Genomic DNA, 24,421 nt, shown 5'->3' on the forward strand with positions numbered 1-24,421 from the left:
AACATAAGTTTTTTTCTCGTCCATTATGATAAGGAAGACAATTACACACTTCCTTATCTTCTAAGTCCTCCCACCATGGCAAGCCTCAAGGCTTCCCTCCGTTGTGGTGAATTTTAGGTTCTCTCGTCGTAGTGAGTTTCAAGTCTTCCATCGTGGCAGATTTTGGGTCCTCCCTTCGTCATTGCGAATTTCTATTCATGTGGGTCGGGCTTTTTCGACCGCGGTAGTCAGAGCTCCGTGGAGAACATCAAGGTCCCTTTCACGGTGAGCATGGGGTGCAAAAGGCCTGCATGATGTAAATGAAGATCACTTAAAGGAGTTGCCCCTCGAGTTTCTCATCCCCGTATGATGTGATTCGTGAGGGCGTCAATTAGGGTGGATTTACTAGAGTCATTCATCCCTAGCATCACAAAGATTTCCCCTTCAGGTGCCTCACTAGAGATGGAATTTAATAGTGTCTCAATCTTGGAGATAACCTCTGGTGGCTTGAGGTCGACAGCGAGGTCAATGGCGAGGTCGTTCTTGCATAAAAGCAACAATTGCCAATCTTTCTTCATGTTGTACGAGAGATCAATGAAGATGAGAATAAAAGAGACGAAGGCAGAAGACTAAGTGGTTGTTGGCGCCACCTCTAGGAGCAAAATCATTGAGCTCGAGGATGTGGTGTTCCAAGGAGGTGTAGCTATCGCTTTTGATGATGTTGTTGCTGTGAGCATCACCAACACGCTTGAAGAGATGTTAAGGGTGATGGACTTTTTATTGTCATCACATTTGAAGTTGTGGTTAGTGTTAGCTTAGGGGTTGTGGTAGCCGAGTAGGCCAAGTGGTGGCGATAGTTTTTGATGTTTTTTCATGTTGTACGAGAGATTGGTGAAGACAAGGATAAAAGGGATGGAGATGGAAGGCCAAGTGGTCGCTGGCGCCACCTCCAACGATGAAGTCATCAAGTTTGAGGACGTGGTGCTCCAAGAGTCGTAGCCATCGCTTTCAGTGATGTCACTGTTGTGAGCACGTGAAGTTATTCAGCTCGAGGATGTGGTGGTCCGGGGAGGTGTAGCCATTGCTTTCAGTAATGTCATCGTTATGAGCAACGTTGATGTGCTTAAAGAGCTAGCTGAGGATGATGGATTTTCCGTCATCGTCGCTTCCGAGGGTGAGAGGCTCGAGTCATTAAACAAATGCCAAGATCGCATTAGCATTTGAACCAAGGTAAATGCATTCACATACGGAACAGGTAGCTATTGCCCCCCTTGAGTGAAAGTTCTATGGATCGGGAAAAGGGCCTCCTCGCTTGAGCGTTTGTTGATAGGGTTATTAGGTGGACATTCTATCGCTAAAATATTATTAAAAAATATCGTTGACATCTTGGTCAGCTTTAGTTAGTAATATAAGGTCCCTAAATGTGGGTTTAGAGTAATTTCAAAAAGGAGAGAGAGCTTTCCCCACTTATTCTGTATATGTTTTTAAAGGATGAGAAGGAAGTTTGTGATTGACTTTCTTATCATAAAGGAAGACAAGAAAGTTTGTGATTGTCTTTCTTATCATAATGGGCAAGAAGGAAGCTTGTATTTATCTGCTTTAAATCTTTATCCACATTGGCGGATGGGTGGAGGGTGACTTGGATCTCACGTGGCAACTATGTGTCAATCGGCAGTAGATTCCCTATCATTTGTCTTCCTCGAAGGTGTGCTTCGGGAGCTTTTACGTTTATACTTCAAAGGCACTTTAGACAACCCTACACATATGGGACCGAACCATGTTAGGCTAATTAAGATGTCAATAATATTTTCCCATAATATTTCGATGTTAGAAAGAGAGCTCAGAGGGATCGCTAGCTGGTGCAGTACCCAAGCAAACTTTTGGCACTAGTGGCACCTCCAGATATAGGTGATTGTGTCCTTACGCAATGTCAGCTAGTAGAACCCTTATCAAAGCACCTCGAATGCAATGGTTCGTTCATTTAGGTGCTTTCTGTAAATACCTTTGTACACCTCGATAAGCACCTTCTCAACTTCTTGTGGTGTCAAACACCTGTGGAAGGATTAGCTGAAGGACCTACAGTACAGACAATCATTAATTATGTAATACCATGCTTAATGATGCTTGACCCTTCGAGACGTCGTGTGATCAATAGGGAGTGCCTCGTCTCTTTTGTAACATAAGATCTCGTCAATGCAGCTCGATTCTTTCTTGACTATGGCTATGTCATGCCCTTCAATGGTTTGAGTCGATAATGCCTTAACAATTAGCCAAACTTCCCTCAGAGCTTGGGTGGAGGCTAACCTAGCTAGTGTGTTAGCTTGGGCATTTTCTATATGAGGTACCCACAGGATGCAGATTTAAGAGAAGCTTAGGGCTAACAGTCGCACCTCAATAAGGTACTTCGTCATGGTCCCATCTCGGGCTTCATAGCTCATGTCAACTTGGCTCAAGACTAGTTATGTGTCGTTAAACACACTGTCAAGTCTTGCACCAAGAGCTCTCGAGTGAGTCAGAGCCCTAAGATAAGCGTTTCATATTTAGCCACATTATTAGATATTTTAAACTCGAACTATAAAGCTTGTTTATACACTTGCTTATTGGGACATTTCAGGACAAGCTCAGCACCATCCCTTTCTGATGTGGTGGAACCATTTATGAACAGGGTCCATGCCGAGAGGGTGTGTTTGTCGACTTCAACCTCGAGCGAGGGGGTGAGCTTTAACATATATATCAAATGTCAAACTCGCTCAGCTATACCAACGACCTCAGCATCTGCTTTGTGCCACAAATCCCAAAAAGGTCCATGCTATATTGGAGATACATCTACTTTGATCGGTGAAGGAAGTGCAGTAGTTAATGTGGTGAATCGCTTAGCTAGTTTTTATCCTAGTCTAGAGATAAGTGTCTGCCCTTCTTTTAGGCCTTGAAAAATCCAAAAGGTTTCCTGTAGATTGAGAAGCGCTAGGAGGCATTTGAGAAGCTGAAGTACCACTTCGCCCAATTGTCATATCTCTCCTCCATTTCCGGTGAGGCTCTCGGCCTCTATCTCGTTACCACTAAGTAGATTGTTAACTCAATATTGGTGCGGGATGACTCAAGAGTCCAAAAACTCATATATTATGTCAATCATATACTAAGTGGAACCAAGGAGCGATATCCTCCCATCGAGTGGATGACTTTTGCACTAGTATTAGTGACGATGAAGCTCCATCCATATTTTCAAGCACATCCCATACAAGTGATCACCAACCAACCACTCAGGTATATCCTTTCGCGAATTAATGTCTTGAGATAGATGTTAAGGTGGTCGGTAGAGCTAGATGAGTTGAACGTCCGATACATATCGAGGGTTACCATTAAGGTTCAAGTGTTGATAGACTTCATATCAAAACTGACTCCCTCGTCGGAGATTGAAGTCGACAAGCATATTCCATCATATCCATGATATCATCAAATAATAATAAATACTTTGTGATCAAATTCGAGCACAGGCTTCTAAGATCAAAGTCGGTGCAAAGTGTCGAACCATCGAAAAGAAGCATTATCATTTGGATCCCGTATCTTAAAGCAACATGACATTGATTACTCGTGTGCATGAACCTATTTGGCTACCTTGCATCGCCCAACGGACGACTTCCCACTTGCCAACGACTCTCAACGTCGACTCCGTCTGTGTGGATTCCTGACCACGTCTGTTGTTCCTGCCCTACAGTTAGGATCCTCTCTCTCTCTCTCTCTCTCTCTCTCTCTCTCTCTCGTCACTCAAATAGAGACAAGACGACGGCTTCCAAGTCGGTCATCCTCATCGGTTAATTCAACTTGTGACTCGGCAGGAAATTTACTCGTATCTCACTTTTCTAAAACATGTCTTGACTCAACCTGTGAAGATTGAGATCAAGATTTTCCTATCAATAATAGTCTAAGTTTTCTTCAGCTGAACTGATATTAACTTATTGTATGATGCTTCAGATCCCCTAACCTTTAGTAAATTTATCACCAAATTAATAATATTTTAAATATAGATTTTTCTAAAAAAAAAACTCTTAGCTAATTACTATGAGCTATTAGAATGGAATCAGTACGCATCAAAGTGGAAGCCTCGATGACCAACAACAAAATTGTTGGATCGTCTTAAAGTTTCTGAATGGTCTCGACATTTAGGCAAAAAGAAGAAATGGCATCCCTCAAGACAAGATCATATATACTACCTTATCTGTGACAAGAATGAAAGATGAGGGACTTTTACCGCAGATGAGCCAATTGTTTTGCCAGTACAAGATGCAACGACAAAGCATTCACATATCAAGTGTCAACAAATGCAAAGACTTTTATGACAGAAGATGTCGAATGGAACAATAAATCGAATGTGCACGCGATATTACAATAGAATGACAAGTTGTACAATGAATAAGAATTGCGATAGCAGGTTAACGACGTACCTTCAGTGGCTGAATTCTACTTGCTATATGACATGAGCAGAGTCTCCTGGTTCGCATATCAACACAAGCCTGTCTTGCGGGAGCTTGCTGGCCAACTCAGGTTGAACCTTTTGGTATTCCTGCTTGACGAAGGCAGCGGCTTTATCCGTAAGATCAGCATCGACCAGGGCAAGGCAGCAGCCTCTAAATCCAGCACCGCTGAAGCGGGCTCCGAAAACACCAGGAGCCTTCAGAAGGATTTCATAGAGATCTATCATCTCCTTGCACCCTGCATCATTGCACAAAAGACATATCATGGTGCAGTTGTATCTCAATGTGTTCTCCGTAAGATCAGGAAAAGGCTTAAGCAATGAATGAAAGGTCACTATCCTCCAAGGTGCATCAAGCAAAATCATGCAAACACATACTTGATCTGATATGCCTAGGAAAATAGGTATTGGACATACTGAAGATGGTCTCGATCTGAACATGCATTATTTCTCAACTCTTCATTTTCATGTCCCACCACTACTGATATGCCTAGGAAAATAGGATTGGTTTTGACTCAGTTTTCATCCCAGTTCCATCCCGTCCTATGTATAGTGATTAGAATATGAAACCAGGCAATCAAATGTAATATGTTAAGCTTGCTCTTTATGGTATTACAATTTACTTCCTCTTTTCTCGACTGATAGCTTCTGGACAGTAAGAATCACAACTACCCCATTCATGGCTCCTAGGTGCTACCACCGGTAGAAATAAGGAACTCAAGGACTACATGTTGGTTCTAGATTAAATTATCAATAAATGTTTCTCAATAGTGAAAAAGTAGCCTACAAAGCAACAATGATCAATCAAGCAAAGTAATGGCATTAACATAACATGGTATCTGAAAGAATTTCTATTTACCACACTCATAGTTCTCTATGGAACTGAGACCAGAAGCAGATATTAGCTTCCCAAAATCATCCAAATTTCCAGAAGCCCACGCCTTCAGTCCTACGATGAAAAAAAAAATAGCATAAAGTTAGTGCAATCGAACCAGATGATGAAAAGGCCCAGAAAAGAACTATATGCAATTTAATTTTATGTTTAATAACCCCACAACTTTACTAGTTGCACTGTTCAAGACTACACAAATTGGTTTCTTATCATTTATTCCAACTATCTTTTATTATGTCATGAAAGTTATCGGATAGTAGTACTGTTTGCCCACAGAATATATAACCAACAAATGGAAGTTCATGACAGGATCTTCATACATAAGAAATAAAAATATGTTCATCTGAATATGAGGAAAAAAACCTTCCTTAACCCGCTTATTTTCTGAGAAGTAGTGGAGAGCTCTTTTTGCAAGATTCGGTTTTAAAATACTCTGCAAATGGACAAGAGAAAAAGTAAATTAGAGAACCAAAAGAAAACAGTAGACAATGGACCAAAGTGTTCAACAATCCTTTACAGAGAAAACTTTAAGCGGTTGGCTGGTTCAGTGTCAACTCCTTAGCAAATTGAATCAAAATAAATTGCTAAAATTGGCTCTGATAAATTTTTAATCGTAAGGTAATCCAATCTGACATAAACCACTACATCTGTTCTTTCCGTTTTAACTTGTTATCAGACAACAGAATTATTTCATCAACTTCAGAAATAGAAAGCAACCTGTGAAAAGATTGAACAAAATTGACAGAAAGTGAGATAAATGCAATGGAAAGATATCAAACCAAAGAACATATCAATTCCAGTTTACGACATGGACATGCAGTCATGGGTAAAAAGCAAAAGGATTTGTCTTGAGTCTTGACATTTCCAAAATTTTAATTTCTTCATGGTACTGTACAACTGTACATGCTTGATAAGTGATTCCAGGGTATGATGGATGTGGAAGTGATGGTGACTATAAACCAAGGTTTGAAATATCGTACCGTATCAGCGTTTAGACATTCGCTCGGTACAGTACGATACAGTATACCGAGCGGTATACCGCTTGGTATATATATATATATATATATATATATATATATATATATATATATATATATAATTCGACGACGTTACCTCTCTCTTCTCCCCAGGCGGGGCGACGTCGTCGAGGTGACATCGCCTCGTTTATATATATATATATATATAAAGATTTTTTGTATATAAAATATATATATATATATATATATATATATCGCCTTTAATATATATATATATATATATATATATACTGTCTATTATTCGAAACTGTATACCTTGCTATAAACAAAAAACTTCGGTGCATAATAGTTGAAATATCGAAATGGACATGTTCGTTAAAAGCAAAAAGATTCATGATGAGAAAGAAAAACACTGGCTGAACTGATACCCACTAAATTAAGCATTTCTATTGAAGAGATCATGTTTGCGCATAAGTCAAGAGTTACATACAAACAAGAGAGATAGATGCATGTCCATATCTTTTCATGTCTCACCAGAGAAATGGGACTTAGCTCAGTTATTGTTTAAAAGCTTGTTAGAACTAGTGGTAGACTGCACCAAATCATAAATTGGAGGAATGAATAAGTACCTTGTGTGCTTCAAAGGAGTCTGGATCAACTGGTAGGGCAAAGTAGAATAGATGTTATTAGACTCGATTCATCCTCACTAGGTAACTTAAATTATTAAAAAAAATTAAGTTTCACACTTACCATTGCAAAGAAGAGGTTCCAAACTTCCATTACCCGAAGCACTGTAGATGTGGAATAGTAACACAGCAGCATATATAAGAATTTCAATTAGAAGATATTACAAATCATCAGTAAAATATTTCATATTTTCCGTACTTCAATTTGATGTTCTAAAATATTCTATGAGAACCAGTTGTCTCATTCAGGCACAAGAATCTCTGCCAAGATGTAACCAAAAAGAACTTGTGTTGATACATCTGGGACCTTTCTGTGCATGTTGAACAATGTACCATCAGTAAGAGTACAAATTGCATGGCTGGCATATGTAGCACATAGATATCCACCTTCACCCTTCACCATGAATGAGACTCGGAATAAATCCAGTCAAAAAAAAGTTCTAAAGTTGGTTGGTCAAACACCAGAAGCTGGCTACAAGGCTACATAAACCCGAAGCTAGCTAGAAAAGGGCAATCTGGTATTGCAAAAGGAGGCTTAGGAAGGCATGATGACAAAGCCTAACTATAACTCTTATCATCATAGAAATTGCATTTGGTACTGTCTTGGTTGTTTATATTTGGGGGCCAAAAACGTGATTTGGAGGAATTAAATATGAACATATCATATCAAGATCATCCTCCTCAGCTGTGTTGACGCATCGGGTAACTTTCTGTGCATGGCTGGCATGTGCAGTACATAGATTTGCATCTTCACTATGAAGAACACTCGAAAGATATTTCCTTCACAATGAATAAGTCTCGGAATAATCCAGTAAAAAATAATTCAAGTTGGTTGGACAAACACCAGAAGCCAGCTACAAGGCTACATGAGCTCAAAGCTAGCTAGAAAAGGGCAATCTGGTGTCACATAAGGAGGCTTAGGAAGGCATGATGATGAAGCCTAAGCATGACCTTAAGTTATCATCATAGAATTTGCATTTGGTACTGACTTGGTTGTTTAGGTTTCGGAACCAAAAATATTGGTTTCGGAGGAATGAAATATGAGCTTCATATCATATCAAGATCATCCTCCTCATTAGTATATTTAATGTCACTAGGATATGAAGAAGTTGGCATGAACAACTTCTATTCAGGATGTTCCTTGTAGGAACCTCCTACCCCCAGCTTGGCTTCAAGTATCAGCTTGATAAGATCTGATGCATTAGCGGTGGTCAAAGGTCATTCTTGAGATGAGCATGACAAAAAGTAAATGTTACTCAAAGCTAGAAGGAATACTTGCTATGAGGTTCAACTCAATCTAATGGGTTTGGGTGTAAGCTCCCAAGTCAACACCAAGAGGGTCCTGAAAGAGCCAAGAGGCAAATGACAAACTTAATAAGCAATCATCAAGTCTAGCAAGCATCTAGAACTTGGTACAATAGACTCCATGGTTTCTTCTAGCAATTTTTTTGAGAATGGGTAAGATTAGCACCATACTATTTATTGAAAATAATAATGATTTCTAATGGAACAAAATTCTTGGTGTCTCATATGGAAGCAAAATTTTGGCCACCAAATTTATGATGGTTAAAAGCAATGATTTTATAGTCAGGTGCCAATAACTTGCCATTCTGGACTTGGATCTACGTGAATGTGTCAGAAAGGTACAACACAAGCCCTAGTTCGTTCAGTACAAACTAATCTCAGTGTGAAGGGATTTTGACAGCACCCCCTAGGCATGGCACAAGAACCTGAAATGGAATGCAAGCAGATAAACATTCATGGAAGCAATGGCTTCATGCAGAAGTAAAGGATCAACAGTGCAATGATACGCAAAAAATAAAATGCATATGCATATTCACATGGTGTCAGATGCCACATTTATATGAAGCAAAATAAAAAACTTACTCTAAAAGAGTTTCTGCAGCCTCTCTGCACTCTGAAACTCGGGTATTATACCCAGAGTTCCTCATGAGAGGTTCCTTTAAGCCTGAAAATGCCAATAAAATCTTGTATGTTGCTTGTCCTTCGGATTGCTGACATTTCTGCAGCTCTGAGAAGTTGGCATTATCGTATTTTCTTGTCTACCCAAGAAAAGCTAAAGGTTAGAATAGCAATACATGTTATAGAACGACATCCAACAGACTTGTTTCATATAATTGTGGAAGAAGAATGGTTAAGAACTAGTGTGAAAAAATGTTTAGATATCAGATTAACAAAGAAGTTCATGATAGACAAGCTTAGGCTAACCAGTCCCCTTAGGACTTCACCAGAGAAGATGTAAAAGAAGGTTTATCCATTTTACAACTTGACCATTTAAAGCGAATTGTCAACTTCAGGACCGTGAAACTGATGAATTTAGTCAGAAAAATAAGTGTATTCTTACTGGAAAACCAAGTTATGCGGCTTTGGTTGATCATAAACAAGAAAGCAAATAATAATCAAGCATGAAAAACTAGTAGCAGTCAATAATGTGAAACCAGGATGAGTAAAATATCAAATATCTGAAAAAGTTCATTTTTACCCAACAATAGTCTAGCCGTACCTTGCAGTCCATCCAGGTAAGATACCCATACTTCGAAAGCAAAATAGCTGACTGATCCAGGATACCGTTTTTGAGGTGTAGATACACATTCTCAATTAGCCTGCAGATGTGCAAGTTAACTGGACCAGATGATGCTTCTTTTATCAGAGAGCAAAAAGTCACAATTTTTAATGGCAAGAATTATATTTAAACACAAGCACACTGAAGAAATTGACTACAAAAAATATAAATCAGTGGCATTCCAATTGGTTTCCTGTTCATCTTTCCATGATGACACTTGGACCAAGAATGTCGTAACAATTTTTAAATTGTGTTGACAAATCCATCAACAGCACTGTGATCATTGACTTGAACTTTGCTCCATGCTGTTCAGTGCCATGCGAGTGTGGCTAGCATAGCTAAAGCTCGGTACAGAGATATGCTGGCTGAGAAAGATCCCAAGCCAACCTATGTGGGTTGGCACATATTATGCCTGCATATCCAGGCATGCCCCTTGCCTCAAAGGAGTTTAAAAATAGTTAAAAGAATCCATTAATATAATTTGTGTTAGGATACTTCTGATGTAACAAGATATTTAGTCACACATAAACACATTGCTTTGCAGTAACAAAATAAAGATGAGGGTAGAAACGTATGCAAGAAATAGAGAAGTAAAAATGTATCAGCACAAGAATATATTGCATTAAACTAATTGTAAACACATTTTATGGAACACTTTGGAAGAACTTACCGATCCAATTCAATATTATCTTCAGGACCTATGATTTTACAATTTGCTGTTTCCAAAGCTAATAGGTAAGCGATGCCAACCTGTTGGTAAAAAGAATCTACCATGAATAATTAGATCATAGAACTTGCTACTTAGATAAAAGATATCTAAAGAAAAGTGGAATGTTAAAAGCAAAAACAGTATCTGCTTGTCATCCAAAAGCATAGATCTAATTTAACTCGAGAGGAATTGGATGAACGTTAGTCCCTCGACAATTGAAGTGCATTAGATGGATCAATTGCATGTAGTACATCTGACAGAGCTATACATCCAAGATTGACTATTCATGTTGGGACCACATTTAGATGTCATGTCTTGAATATTGCTGGTCATGCATTTTATTGTTGTAGCAAAATGAGTACCAAGATTGATCTCATTATAACAGATTTTGAAAAAACATTACTCTTATATATAAAATATTGACATAATAGGCCATCAAATTATAAGTTAATTAATTGCCTCTCACAGATTTATGAAGTATAATATTTACCTCAAAAGACAATTTAGAGCTAAATTAGTAATATGACTAAATTACCTTGATTAGCAATTCTACACATGAAAACTCTTTCCACCACATTAAATTGTATTCTACTATCTCCACAGCATCAGTGTCTCTATGTGAACTAATTCAAGTGCATGAATTGACTGTTGCACCCACATATAATTTTGTTTTATAATGTGCAACTTTAGCTAGTGTATTTATTTTAATCGATCTTGTTACTAATGACAATATTATTTAAAACTACAGGGAAGACAGCAACATATACCAGATAACTTGACTCATCATAGTTGTCATCAATGTTCGCAATACCGTACCGTACCGGAGTTTCGACCTGGGCTCGGTACCGGTACGGTACGGTATACCGCTCGGTACACCCAGGTGTACCGAGCGGTATATTCAGGCGTGCCGAGCACTGTAGCAGTGCTACAGTGCTGCTACAGTACCGAACCGGTAACTGACGGTCCGCGTACCGGAAGCCTGTCGGAGCGGTACGGACCGGTACTGCAAACCATGGTTGTCATTGTCATCATTTTATAGTCACTGTACTATACTACGAGGACACAATCATCTAACCATAAGGATTTTGTTCTTATAAATCTCATTACAAAACTTTGGCATAAGTCACGCAACATTAAGCTTTTCCATGCAAATGATACAGCCAAGTTATAATTGGATTATTTTTTTACTTAGAAACACTCAATATGTCTAGCCGATCTGAAGATGTTAAAACTGAATCTTGCTGTCCTAAACACAATAAATACCTCAGCAACTCCTGATCAGAGTACTATCAGTTATACAACCTAAGATTTTTTTTCTTTCAACCTAATATCCTTTCAGTGGTTCTTCAAATGTATAGAGTTACATCTCAGAAAAATAGAGATGGATATTCTGAATGATGATTTGGCATGTTCCCATAAAGGATCTTTGCTAAATGATTTCATAAGATGCATTAATGTATCAAAAATATGTTTGACATATAACAAACAGCACTATTTGCTTTTTTTTTGAAAGTATATGACATTGGCCCCAAACAATACACAAGGGAGAAGTATAAGATATGCAAGGAATGGTATCATAATCAGTTTAAACAAAACATACAGCCGCGGAGGAGCTAAGCCCTGAACTATGTTCCTCAGAACCGCAAATGAACCCAGTGATACCCTGCAATACCAATTTATAAAAAGGAACTTTTAGGTCATCAATTTTGACCACAAGAAAACACAACCTTTCAGTGAAATAAAACCATCAGTAGTAGTTTTGACATCAAAAAAGAAAAAAACAAATGTTCACACATATAGTCATTTTCAAATTGCATATTCTAGGAAAACATATGCATACCAAAGAAAATGCTAATGAATCTGCAGATACATATGCAAGATACAATTATCGATTGATGGCATGAGAGCTATATGGAGGACATGTTTTGACAGCATAGTAAAGTTGCCTGAATTGGGACTTGGGTGTGAAGTATCAAGTCACATATACAGACCATTTGCCCCTTTGCTCTCAGGTCAAGGCTGCTTACATTTGACCCTTACCAAACTTTGTCCTTCTTTAGGGCAAAACTGTATATTTAGAAATCAATACATCCTGATATATCCAAGATTTAAAGTAATTATAAACTGTAGCTAGAGCTCCCAAGCATAACTGTGGTTGTAGTTTGTGATAGAGGGAAAACAATATATTAAAATCATTCTCGGACATCTACTACACTATTTCTCAATCTTTTATGTTCCTATACAGGGCATGAATAAATCAGTAAGTTTGCACAGAGCATTCTTTTGGGGAGAAAATTAGAAATATTTGAAATGATGACACTAAGTGAATTGGAGTATGGAGCGTAATCCAAAGCAACTTGGAGGCTGGGAATTGAAATTCCTCAAAAAGATTTGCTTCGGCACATGTATTATCGAAAGTAAAGGCCCTTTGAAATGGTTAGGAGTGATAACTTGTCTACCATGTGAAAAGATTTTCTCAAATGTTGGAGTTATCTCTGAGAATAGAAAACGAAGTATTACTAAAATTTTGGCTAGATATATTAAATGGGCCAATCCCTAAGAAATTATCTTAGATGTATGCCTATAGATGTTGTAGTTAAAAAGAGGTGAGACAAATTGTCTTAACGGTATGAGGAGAGGTAAGGCTAAAAACTATCAAATTAACTAAGGATATCAAAGTACTAGAAACAATAAACATAAATTTAAATACTATCAAAGTAACTAAGAATATCCTTGTTGTTATATGCCCTTATTCACAAGAAAAGCTATTATGTTGCTTCTCTTTGTAGATGAAGTGAAGCTAGAATTAGCTAGTTCCCAAGGCTCAATGATTCCTTTGGGGATAATCTTCTTGAGTAAGTACCCAAAAATGGCAACTGCTTTGAATTACTGCACCATTTTGGACATGAATGACTCGTTGCTTTGGAGAGTCTCTCTAAGGCTAAGCTCTCAGTCTCATCATTTAGCAATCCCTAGGGCTCAATGGATCCCTTGGGGAAATTAGAAGTTTGTTTTCCAGAAATTTTGGAAGGTAAATGTACCATTTAAGGTAAGAAAATCTGTCTTTCTTGAGCCATCTTTTCTTGAGCAATAAACTATATTCTAGGGACTTTTTAAAGAGAAAAGATTGGATTAACTGTAATGCATGTGAAATGTCTAATGAATAAATTGATTTAGCTTACTGGCACTAATCTTGATTATGTCTAGGCTAGTAGGCTTCTAGCCTGATACGCAAAAAGCTGACTGGTCTTCATTGAATAGTTCAAAACAAACTATTTGAATGTCAGATAACTTGCTTTATTTAGCAAATGATGTCCATGTATCACAATGTAGTTTGTGATCATCTATTTGAAAACAATTTTCTTACTAATCAAGCTAGATTCAAGTAGCAAATGATGGAATGATAAGAACAATATTAATCAACTTAAGCTAAATTACTGTGGTGTCAAGTCAAGCCTAATAAATCGGTCCAATTTTTGTGTTGTTATAAAGAAATCTCTTGAATACTTATTAGCAGAACTAAATTAAGACTCTACAACATCTACTTTGTTACTCTTGTAAGCCATATTTCCTGACATTTCACATACTGGAATGTACTAACGAAAATATAAAAGGGACCAACAGATAGCACTAAGTACACAGCATTAGTTATAAAACTGCTCAGAGTTGTAGATTCTCAGTGGTGTTGTACTCATTTCCTCACTTCTAATAGGTTCATATTTCCATTTATTGAACTTTCTAATAGGTTCATATAACCTTTTAGTGTTAAAACTTTTTCGTATTAAGATCTTGAGAGCAATATGTCTCAAATTCATCGTCAAATAAGATGATGAGGTGTTTTACTTTTGGTGCTCATAATGCAAAAAATATGTTCCATCTTTACAAACCTAGATGCAACTGATATACCTAGGATACACATATATTGAACACAAAAAGGATCTAAAATGTCTAAGCCTCAAACCAAAAATATACACCGAGAATGTAACCGTTGTTGAATAGACATAATAATATAAATTCAAAACTATTAACAGGGTATAAGTGATATTTTCAACCTTAGTGAGATGATGTCCTTTACTTTGCAATGCATAAAGTGCACCTCTGGGGTAACATGCCCAATCTGGTTCTTCAGGAATTTTTTTCGGGTGTTGAACTTCATCAACTCTGCAAAAACCATAAGCTACTGCAATCATACATTTTCTAATGTGAATTGCAGGAACAAATACCACAAAAGTAAATTGCTTAGCCATCATGGATCAATATGTCAGAAAGCATCTTTGACAGAGTAGCCTTTATAAGAGTCAAAATATTGAAGATGTTGCACAAAAAATTAAACTAGAATTCGTTTCACATAAGAAAAATGCAAAAAGACTGCTGAGATCATTTGAAATGAAGTTTGGAAAACACAATTTTTGGTTTACTGAGTGAACATCTGACATTTGAAGAAAACCTTATATCTTCATCAGATAAACTTTCAACTATCGTAGATTAGATATGTGAAGCAGTAAACCTGATTCAGCATTGAAATCAAATGTAATCGAAAATATGCTCCATTTGTAATAAACCTGCTTTACTGCTTGTCATCCTAATGGATGAATGTAAATTATAAGGATCAAGAATGTTTTACATGTCTCTGTAACACAAATATAGGAGTAGGTTTTTGCAATAAGATTGATCTGAGTGTCAAATCGGTCTGCAGTGTCTTTGAAACAAAATAAAAGTGCCAGCTTATAGGCACTACTCCATCAATTATAGTTATACACACTTAGCCATCACAAAAATTCTAATGTTAGTCAATTCTAACATCTCAGCATATACTTTTCAGACAATAATTCCATTAAAATGGATGAACAAGATAGTCTGCCACTGTAAAGCTTGTAATTTTTCATAAAGATCCATCAGAGGTATCACTATATGTGGGATGCAACTCACATAAGTTGTCCAACCCAGACCATAGTGCAGCCTAGTGTTCCCATCAGTCACAATTTTACAAAGAAACGGGGAAAAATCTGAACAAACTGTACATAAGAAAAGAAAACTAGCTACTTCTACAGCATAAGACAAAAAACAATTTTCTGAGATTTATTTGACTAAGATGGCCAAAACGCTATCAATGAATATCTCAAACCAGATTCAAAAAGTGGTTTATTGATGCTAGGTTGGGAAAAGTCAGAATATGCTTAAACAATCATACTAGACAAGATCGGAAAATATCAGCAAGTGCCCTAATAAGCCTCAATTATCAAAATGATACTGATAAATGTCCTGCATTTGCTAACGCATCTGAAGAAACTGAACAAATTACTCTAGGCCAAGGGATATTAACAAATAATCTGAAAGATGATAGACAAAGCCATCATTGCGACTGTATAATATGCTGATCATACCAAAAGCAATTTAAAGTCACTAACAGTCTAGGGATGTGAGATGAAAATAACTTGGCAACAGACGGAGTCTTTTGTAAGATTTTAATTAGATGAACCAAGTTTTTCATATCTTTGCAATCCAACGGAAAAGCACATTTTCTTCTGATTTCATTCTTTAATGGTACAACAAACACTGTATCAGCCTAATCTGAAAAGGTCCATACCTAAACTTTACTTCTCCATGAAGTTGTCCAGACCGTAGTATAACCTACAAGAGTATATTCAGATCAACAGCATCCGAAGCAACCAGAAATGGTTTTAAGTTTTTTAATAATATCTTGGAGCATTTAAGGTAAACCACAAGAAAAGAAATGTATGAAAGATATACTGAACCGAGGCAACAAAAACTCAACAAAATATATAGATATGGCATGTGGAACTTTTTTATTAGGTTTATAATTCTCTTATGTTTTAAGGCACTTGTAATCATCCTGTAAAATCTAAACCAACCAATCTTTTGTGTGCATCACGTGCTGGTCCTAAACCAAAAGATAATTTATCTATTAGGCAGCTGACATCCAGAACTTTGTAAGGACAACCAATATCCTGAATTTTTACCGTATATATAAACATTAATGGGAGGGTTGCTATGCAAGCTCCTTTGAAGACATGGGTACTCAATTCACTTGGAAAAAAGAATGCCTAAGCACGCAAGAGCTATGTTAGTAAGTTCATTTGATTATATCGGTCCATTACAAACCATTATATTGATTAGTTAAAGTAATGAACCAGTTCAATGATAAAGAAGGGGAAAACGACTGTGTCAAAACCCCCTATGATGTGGCCTATTTGGTGCAAAATTCTACCACTTGCATGTGAAAGGATGACCAGGACTTCTCGATAAGGCTTACTTTCCTAAAATAACACATCTAAACCACTTGCATTGATTTTCCATAATGATGAAATTCAAGAAATAGAAATAAAAAAAAAATTGTCTTTCTGTAAACATCATATTTGTACCAGTTACTGCACTCAGTTTTTAGTAGTCTATCTTATGAGTATCAATTTCAATAACATTTTTGCACAGCTAAAGATAATAACCCCTTAAGATCAGTGTTCGATAAGACAAAAAAGAAAGTCCAATAAGTCATGGCAAGGAGTGCAACTTTGGTTAACTGCTGCAATATCTTTAATCAGCATAACAATATCATAGTGCTCTTTCCACTTTGACGGCCATGTACAATACAACTACTTAGTGGAGATGTATCATGATACGCCTGCTTAAAGTTCAGCTTTGACCTGTCCAGAAAGAACAAAAACTACAGTTTAACAAAAAAAAAAAAATCTACAACCAATAAGAACTTTTGGTGAAATTCTATCTGTATACAATGGGCACTGTATTGTCGATCAAAGAATATGATTAAGTACTTTAGTTTCATGATCAGCGAGAGGGAAATTATTTTGCATAAACCATAAGGATTTTAAAGACTATGCTCTTACCTGAGCATCAAGTGAAGGGACAAAGCCCAGCAGTATTCCCATATTGATAGTCATAGCTGTAACGGTTCCTCCCTATAAGAAATTAAAAGAAACAGAAAAACAAGTTGGTGAATCCGGTTCTCTTATATTTTGGTACAGATCCTTATTTGATTAACAAATAAGGATTACATTTCTTATTTAATTTATAAACAAACCACAGAAATCATTATTTAATTTATTAACAAAAAAAATTACATCTCTGCATAACCATGCTGTTAATTACCATGATGACTTTTAACATGAAATTTCAAGTCATGCAGCACCCTAATTCCAACTTTTAATGGCTATGAGATAGGTTTTGTATGTGATCGGTCGGACTTAGTTGGTTTTGTTTAATTCATGCAGCACTCTTGCAATATCCGCCTGTAAAGGGTCACCTTACCCATAGCCTCATGCAATATCATAGGGACATGCAAAAACAAGTTGGGTTGGTGGAAACGAAACTAAGGATTGCACAAGTAATCATTTAAGCAAACACTATATAGACACTGTAAAATCTAAATGATCGTGCAACATAGGATCAAAGGTAGTTCACCATACACAAAGCCATAGCGAACAAGTGCTCATGCGACATCAACCTATCCTACGGCAACTGACATTTCGCACTGCAAGACCGTCAACCAGAAATCAACTAATGGCATACCAAAATCAGGGCTATATTGACCATTTTCACATACATGTGATGCTGCTCTACCTACAATGCTTGCATGTTTTACAAATAAAAAAACCATGAAACAAAAACGTTCTCAACAGCAAAATAGGGCTGACAGAACTACTCCATATCCCTTACAAGTTGCATAGGAGAAAACACTTGAAAACATTGAAAGACAATGAGAAACAACATAAACAAAGGGTCACGGACATGCATCACCTGCATTGCTCCGTGACAATACGAGGAGGGGAATCATCTTGACAGGAACCCACATGGTTAGACAACCTGTATTAGTTCTAGTAGGCTTCAGGTTGTAAAGGTTGCTATTTCCGTCAGATTCACGATTCTGTAATATTCGCGATCAAGCTTTCTTTCACACTGTCATCATTGGCACCAAAATCAAGTGGTCCCCAACACTTGATGAAGCGGTCCTCAATACTAGATGGAGCAGTCTCCAAATCAAGTGGTCCCCAATACTAGATGAAGCATGACCAGGAGGAGGATGGTGAAGTCCATGAGGTAGGATTTAAACTTGGACCTGGGGAACTATTGGGAGGATGAATCTGAACTTGAGATGCCAAACTCACCTCCAGATCCTCCATGGCACACGCATTAGCTGCAACTCAATCTTCATGAAGACTGAGAACAACCATGAACCAACTACCATTTTAAACACAAGCCAGAAAGCTCAACGATGGCCTCACGTGATAGCATAATACAACAACACTTAACTATCCCCACTTGTCACGGACTTAGCTGGTTTTGCCTAAGTCGTGCGGCACCCTTGCGTGTCCGTCCGCAAAGGTCTACCTCCCCGAAACCTCCCATGGTCCCTTAGGACCTACAAAAGAGAAAACGGATTAAAGAAAGCGTCTCACTTGATCCACAAGCAAACATTCCAGGAAACACTTCATAGACAATGCAAATTACAAACAGACTTTACAAGCTTTGAACGGTTGCACAACAAAGGGTCAAAATGGTCCACTACAGACCAAGTATCTCTCACTGGTGTCCACATGACACAACCTTTATTTACAGGCCTAAGAAAGCCACTAAACCCAACTAAAATAAGGCTGTTAAGCCTTCGACCATTCCTCTACATGTTGTGCAAAGCATGAATAAACAGAAAGACACGGACATACATAAGTATTACATCAAACATCCTGTTGAGAACTTTGTTCGTGACATTCTCCCCCACTTATTCCTTCGACATCCTCGTCGAAGCCTTTGCTGAATCGTCAATCTTATGCTCCAGCTACCATGCGTCTCTTGGCTCTCAACTGCTCTCCGCTGCTGTTTTTGAGTAGTCGAACCTTTGATCTGCCATGCTGCTTCAACTCGCCAATAACTTTGACTCTAGTGTGGGGTTGGCTGAGTTGTGTTGATCCCTGTTGGTTCCTGCGGATCCTCTAGATGAAGGAAAAGACCATCCTTACTATGCGCCAGTCTCTCAAATGTCTCATGCTACTTGAACTAAGTAGATGCTTGTTGGAGCTTTAACGAGCATCGCCTCACAAACTTCTTAAGTTTTGGGTCCTTCCTCCACAAAATTTACCCATCGATTCTTCTTTCACTTAGTTATCACTTCCAAGCATATTCGCATCACTTCCGCTTTCGATTGGCATTCTATTAGGAAATAAAGCGAATAATCTACTCTCAGTAGCACTGATCACCATTAGTGAGGATTTGACAACTATTGTCTTCTAATATCTTCGAAGGGCCTTTAAACCTGTGCAGAGCTCCTCTGCTGGATAGATAAGAGAATTTGGGTACTCGGTTTCGCCCATTCTCTTAAGGGTTGAGAAGGCAATGATTACTTGACTTCGCCCACCTCCTCAAGGGTTGTACTCCATACATCGAGCTGGTTACTGACCTTCACCAGCTCTTTGCTCACACTTCTGAAGCACTCGAAGTGTTTGCACTCCTTGCATTGAGTTAGCTACTGTGATTCACCTTCTCAATGCCATCGAACTTCTGGAATGCTAGAAGTTTTTACCCCAACTTGGAGTAATTCTCTAATAGATTTGGTCGCCTCTGGGATTGTACCGTCTTCTCCATCAACCCTGCCGCCTACTCCACTGAGTAGCAAAAGTACAGCACCGCGTACTGCCTGCTTCGTTCCTTGGTCGTGCACTCTTGCATGACCCGAAGTCCTTCACTTTCGGCTATTTTGATGAGAAGCTCGTTGACACCGGTCTTACGAAGTTCCTTGGCCTCTACCCTTCAGCCTTGTCTTGGTTTTTGGAGTTTGCCTCTGCATGTTCCACCTCCTCGGCCCCTTTCACGACTAAGCGCTCTCCCTCTATGAGAGCAAGGGATCAATGACTTTCACGGAAGTCCCGACTCTACAGTATCATGGCGCTGCCATGCCCATGGCCCTACTATCCGTCGCCTCGCATCTGCATCCCTTTTCTTCACGATCAGTAGATATGTCTCTGTGGTACTCCTCCGAGTCCACCTCCATTCTAACTGATGCTTGATTTTGGGTAGCTAAGTCCCTCTGGACTCGTCGTCGCTTCCTCGCCCCTTTCGACTCCTTGCTTCAATACCTTTGTGTTCTCCAAGCAGCTCCTTTTGGTCGATGGAAAGACAGACTGCAACTCTCATGCATGGCCTCTGCCATCACGTTGTAGGGTTTGCACCGATTCTGTTCTCCTTAGCTTCCTTGGTAGCAACGTTCGCTTACTCAACCTTGTCCTCTGACTTGCCGGGCTCCCTTAAGCGAATATGGGCTTTGGAGCAGTCCAACTCTCCAGTTGCTTTGATTATACCTCTGCATGATCAAGTCCCTCCCATGGGACTCATTGGTACTTGCATTCAAACTTTTCCCTCGGTGGAACACAGCCCCCATATGCTGATAACCAAGGCTTTTATCTGATGCAAGATTCGATGCACGCACGAAAGACCCGCCTCTGTGGTACCATGGCCTTCACTCCTTGAATCCATAGCCTTTCTTGTCGTCGTGTTGTTCACCGAAGTGGAGCTTCCAATAGCTCTTGATCATACCTCCGTATGATATAGTCTCTCACGGGACTATGTCGTGTGTATCGCATTGCCACAAACTATTCCACCACGATCCGCTGCACCATGTCGTCTCCTGGTGACATCTCTATTGCATTCTGATCCTTGTGGGATGAACTTGAATTATAATCCCTCCATGTGTGGCCTCTGCCCATACATCGCAGGGTCTCTTCCACCTTCGATTTTGTTCGCTCCTCTGGCAATCGACCTTCATCCACCCGCTCTTGGGTCACACCTAGATGAAGCACCGCTCTATGACAGTTCGTCGCCTAGTAGCTCCCGAAGTCCATCGACTTCGCTGAAAGTGGTGCACCATTGTCTGGATCTTGGGCCTCTGCCCCTACCAGCACAATCTCTGCTACGCACTGCTTCCTTCATGACAACTTGAATGGCAACACTATTGCGTATTCTTCAAGAGTACCTGCCTCCGCGTCCTTTTGCCCCGTGCCAAGGCCATCTGAACCCAACTTCGCCTCCGCAAGTTAAGTCGCCTTAGTTCTCCATCAAATGCTTCTCCGAGATAAGGTGTATGTGCATAGAAGCTCCCTTCGTCTTTGACACCATGCAAGATGAGTCCGCTCCGTCAGAATGAAGGACCCATGGAACAACATGATCCTGCTCTTGCCTCTACAAGAGTTCATGTCCTTGACCACCGTCCAAGGAAAGCTCTGTGCTTCCGCTCCATGTTTCATCTTCTATGTTGGCTCCCTTCATGCGGCTTGGGTACCTCGCCAAGTTACACCCAAGTTGCTCCGCTCCTCGTTTTGCATTGAGTTGATGGTGGCCCTTGCGCCCACTATTCCACGGGTCAGCCATCCCTTGAGTCTGATCTCCATATCGACTCCAAGTGTGTCTTCATTTGTGTTGCTTTGGGTCGCTCCCCCACTTGATCTCACAATACATCCACCAATGCATTCTCTTAAGCGAGATCATGCGACGACTCCTCGCCGCTCGCTCAGTCCATTGAGCTTCGTGGAGTTGTTGTTTTTTAGGTATTCCTCAAAATGTGCGGTCTGTTGCACATGATTCTCCCTCTAGAGAACCAGGACCTATCCCTCCTGGATATCTGTCCCGTTGGAGCAACATCTCTCTACGTTTTTTTCTCTCTGAAAGTTTCGGAGACCACCATCTCCTTGGACTATTCCGATTTGCTGAACAAACTGTGCATTGTTCTGCCTCCTGCAAATGCACTTGCTAGATTGTGACTCCACGTCAATACAGCCCCCGCTGCACCGCTCAAGGCCTAGCAACATGCTGAACTTGCTGCACACTTCAGCCTCCTACGGACGTATCTTTCACATGCCGAAGAGAAAGTTTCAATACTCCATGGCGCCGAGTTTCAGTCGCCTTGGGATGACCGCGAACATTCCATCGTCTACATACAAGCCCATGCATTAGTACCAAATTCTTCGAGTTAGCAATTCCCCTCACCTCTGTGAGCTTTGCACAACTCTTTCAGTCGCTGAGCAACTCATTCCACCTTGCATGGTCTCATCCTTTATCAAGCGTCTCACTTGCCTTGAGCACCATCAAGTATAGTTGTCAACGTTGAGCCGTAGCTCAAACTCAGCCATCCCAACCTTTGTGGGCTCCGCATTCTTCCAAGCTTGCTTGTTCTCGTGGTGCCTCTTGCGCAAAGAGTTGGTCATTCCTCTGAATGCCAATCTCAGATGCCCGCTCCTCTGAGCAACTCCTTTTCCCTATATCTCCATGCCCGTTTTCCCCCAAACAATCGCGCGTGTGTTGACTGCCCTCAACGCAGCCCCCCTAGGTCCCTCACATTTGCATACCAAGTGTTTCTATGAGTGCTTGTCTCGCTCTGATACCATCTGTCACGGACTTAGCTGGTTTTGCCTATGTCGTGCGGCACCCTTGCGTGTCCGTCCGCAAAGGTCAGCCTCCTCGAAATCTCTCATGGTCCCTTAGGACCTATAAAAGAGAAAATGGGTTAGAGAAAACGTCTCACTTGGGATCCACAAGCAAACATTTCAGAAAGCACTTCACAGACAATGCAAATTACAAACAGACTTTACAAGCTCTGAACGGTTGCACAACAAAAGGTCAAAATGGTCCACTACAGACCGAGTATCTCTCACTGGTGTCCACATGACACAACCTTTATTTACAAGCCTAAGAAGGCCACTAAACCCAACTAAAATGGGGTTGTTAAGCCTTTGACCATTCTTCTACAAGCTGTGCAAAGCATGAACAAATAGAAAGACACGGACATACATAAGTATTATATCAAACATCTTGTTTAGAACTTTGTCCGTGATACACTGGTCCAACAATCCTATCAGGTGGCTCAAAATCAATAACCAAAGAATCCTGGACTCATGCAATTGAACGCCAAAATTGACTTTCCAAAATTTAGCATCCATGACCTGACCTAGAAGACACTCCCGGAATGTTAACTCCGTCGTCTAAGCCATCTTCCCACCACATACAATAAAAAGAAAGCACATGAACACCAAATCCAAGAAACCTGCCTTAAATGCAGGGAGCGGTCACATCTCAGGGAAAAGAAACTTGATTGTCTACGGCAATATTTGTTGACCGATTCCACATGTATTATGAAATATATTGTCTACAACCATTATCCATTAAAGCTCTACCGCTGCTTAATCTATTTCAACATACAAATCGATCAACAAAATGAGGCGAGAAACAACGGAAACAAACCTGATGATCAATGTGGGCACCGAGAGGGCAAATCCGATATGGCGAAACCACAACCCTCACATCCCTAACATCCGCGCCACTCATATCGGCCACCTTGTTCCTCACCGCATCGAGCTGAGTACCGAACAACACGTATGAAAACAAAACAATATCACCACACCGCTCAAAAACACGACCAACCGGAATAAATTCACAAAACAATGCCAGATACAAAATGAGAGTTCGATCGCTCCGTCATCGGTTTAGGTAGGGGGTTTACCTCATCCAGCGACGGCCACGAAGAAGCCACCATCCTCGCCCGCGGAAGCCGATGTCCGCCTGGATCTAAAACGAACCCCCTTTTATAGAGAAAGATGAGATCGATTGACGCGCCGGTAGCGAGTGAACGCGAGGGGAAGTCGTTCGAGTGTTTGCGAAAAGGTTGTATACCTTTAAATTACCCCACTATTTCCTTGACATTAAAGAAAAGGGGATGGGATCAAAAATATTTTTAATTATAATTTAAGATTCAATTCAATTAGAAAAATATTTTGAGATCGATTCCATGGAATTTTTCTCATCATTGATCTATGCAAGACATTATTTTTGGCCAAATTAAAAATATTTAAATTACTATTTATGATTTATATTAATAAATTTAATTATCTCAAAATTTCTAATTATAGCATTTATTTTAACATCTTATTAAATGATTTTTCTCTTTTTTTTTCTTTATGAAGCATTAATTTTATAATAATATTATACCTAATGATTTAAAATATTATTTACTAAATTTTAAATCTAAAATATTAGTTTGTTGACCTGATTCATTTAGAAAGGGATGAAAACTCAAAACTTAAGATTGAATCAATCTTCACGGCTTATTA

The 24,421-nt window shown here is 39.3% G+C and overlaps 1 protein-coding gene across 1 annotated transcript; it reads right to left on the reverse strand.

The window, feature by feature from the left end:
* Window positions 1-4,261: 4,261 nt before the first annotated feature.
* Window positions 4,262-23,974, reverse strand: LOC135648355 (galacturonokinase-like). Its single transcript, XM_065165983.1, has 14 exons — window positions 23,815-23,974; window positions 23,556-23,669; window positions 17,162-17,233; window positions 15,886-15,929; window positions 14,351-14,459; window positions 11,899-11,961; window positions 10,260-10,339; window positions 9,530-9,629; window positions 8,893-9,068; window positions 7,070-7,110; window positions 6,949-6,977; window positions 5,706-5,775; window positions 5,310-5,399; window positions 4,262-4,689 (listed from the first exon to the last, which is right to left on the reverse strand). The coding sequence occupies exons 1-14, from the start codon at window positions 23,845-23,847 to the stop codon at window positions 4,445-4,447; spliced, it is 1,266 nt and encodes a 421-aa protein (XP_065022055.1). The 5' UTR covers window positions 23,848-23,974; the 3' UTR covers window positions 4,262-4,444.
* Between the last annotated feature and the right edge of the window lie 447 nt (window positions 23,975-24,421).

This window comes from Musa acuminata, chromosome BXJ3-9, assembly GCF_036884655.1.
Source record: "Musa acuminata AAA Group cultivar baxijiao chromosome BXJ3-9, Cavendish_Baxijiao_AAA, whole genome shotgun sequence".
Taxonomy (NCBI): domain Eukaryota; kingdom Viridiplantae; phylum Streptophyta; class Magnoliopsida; order Zingiberales; family Musaceae; genus Musa; species Musa acuminata.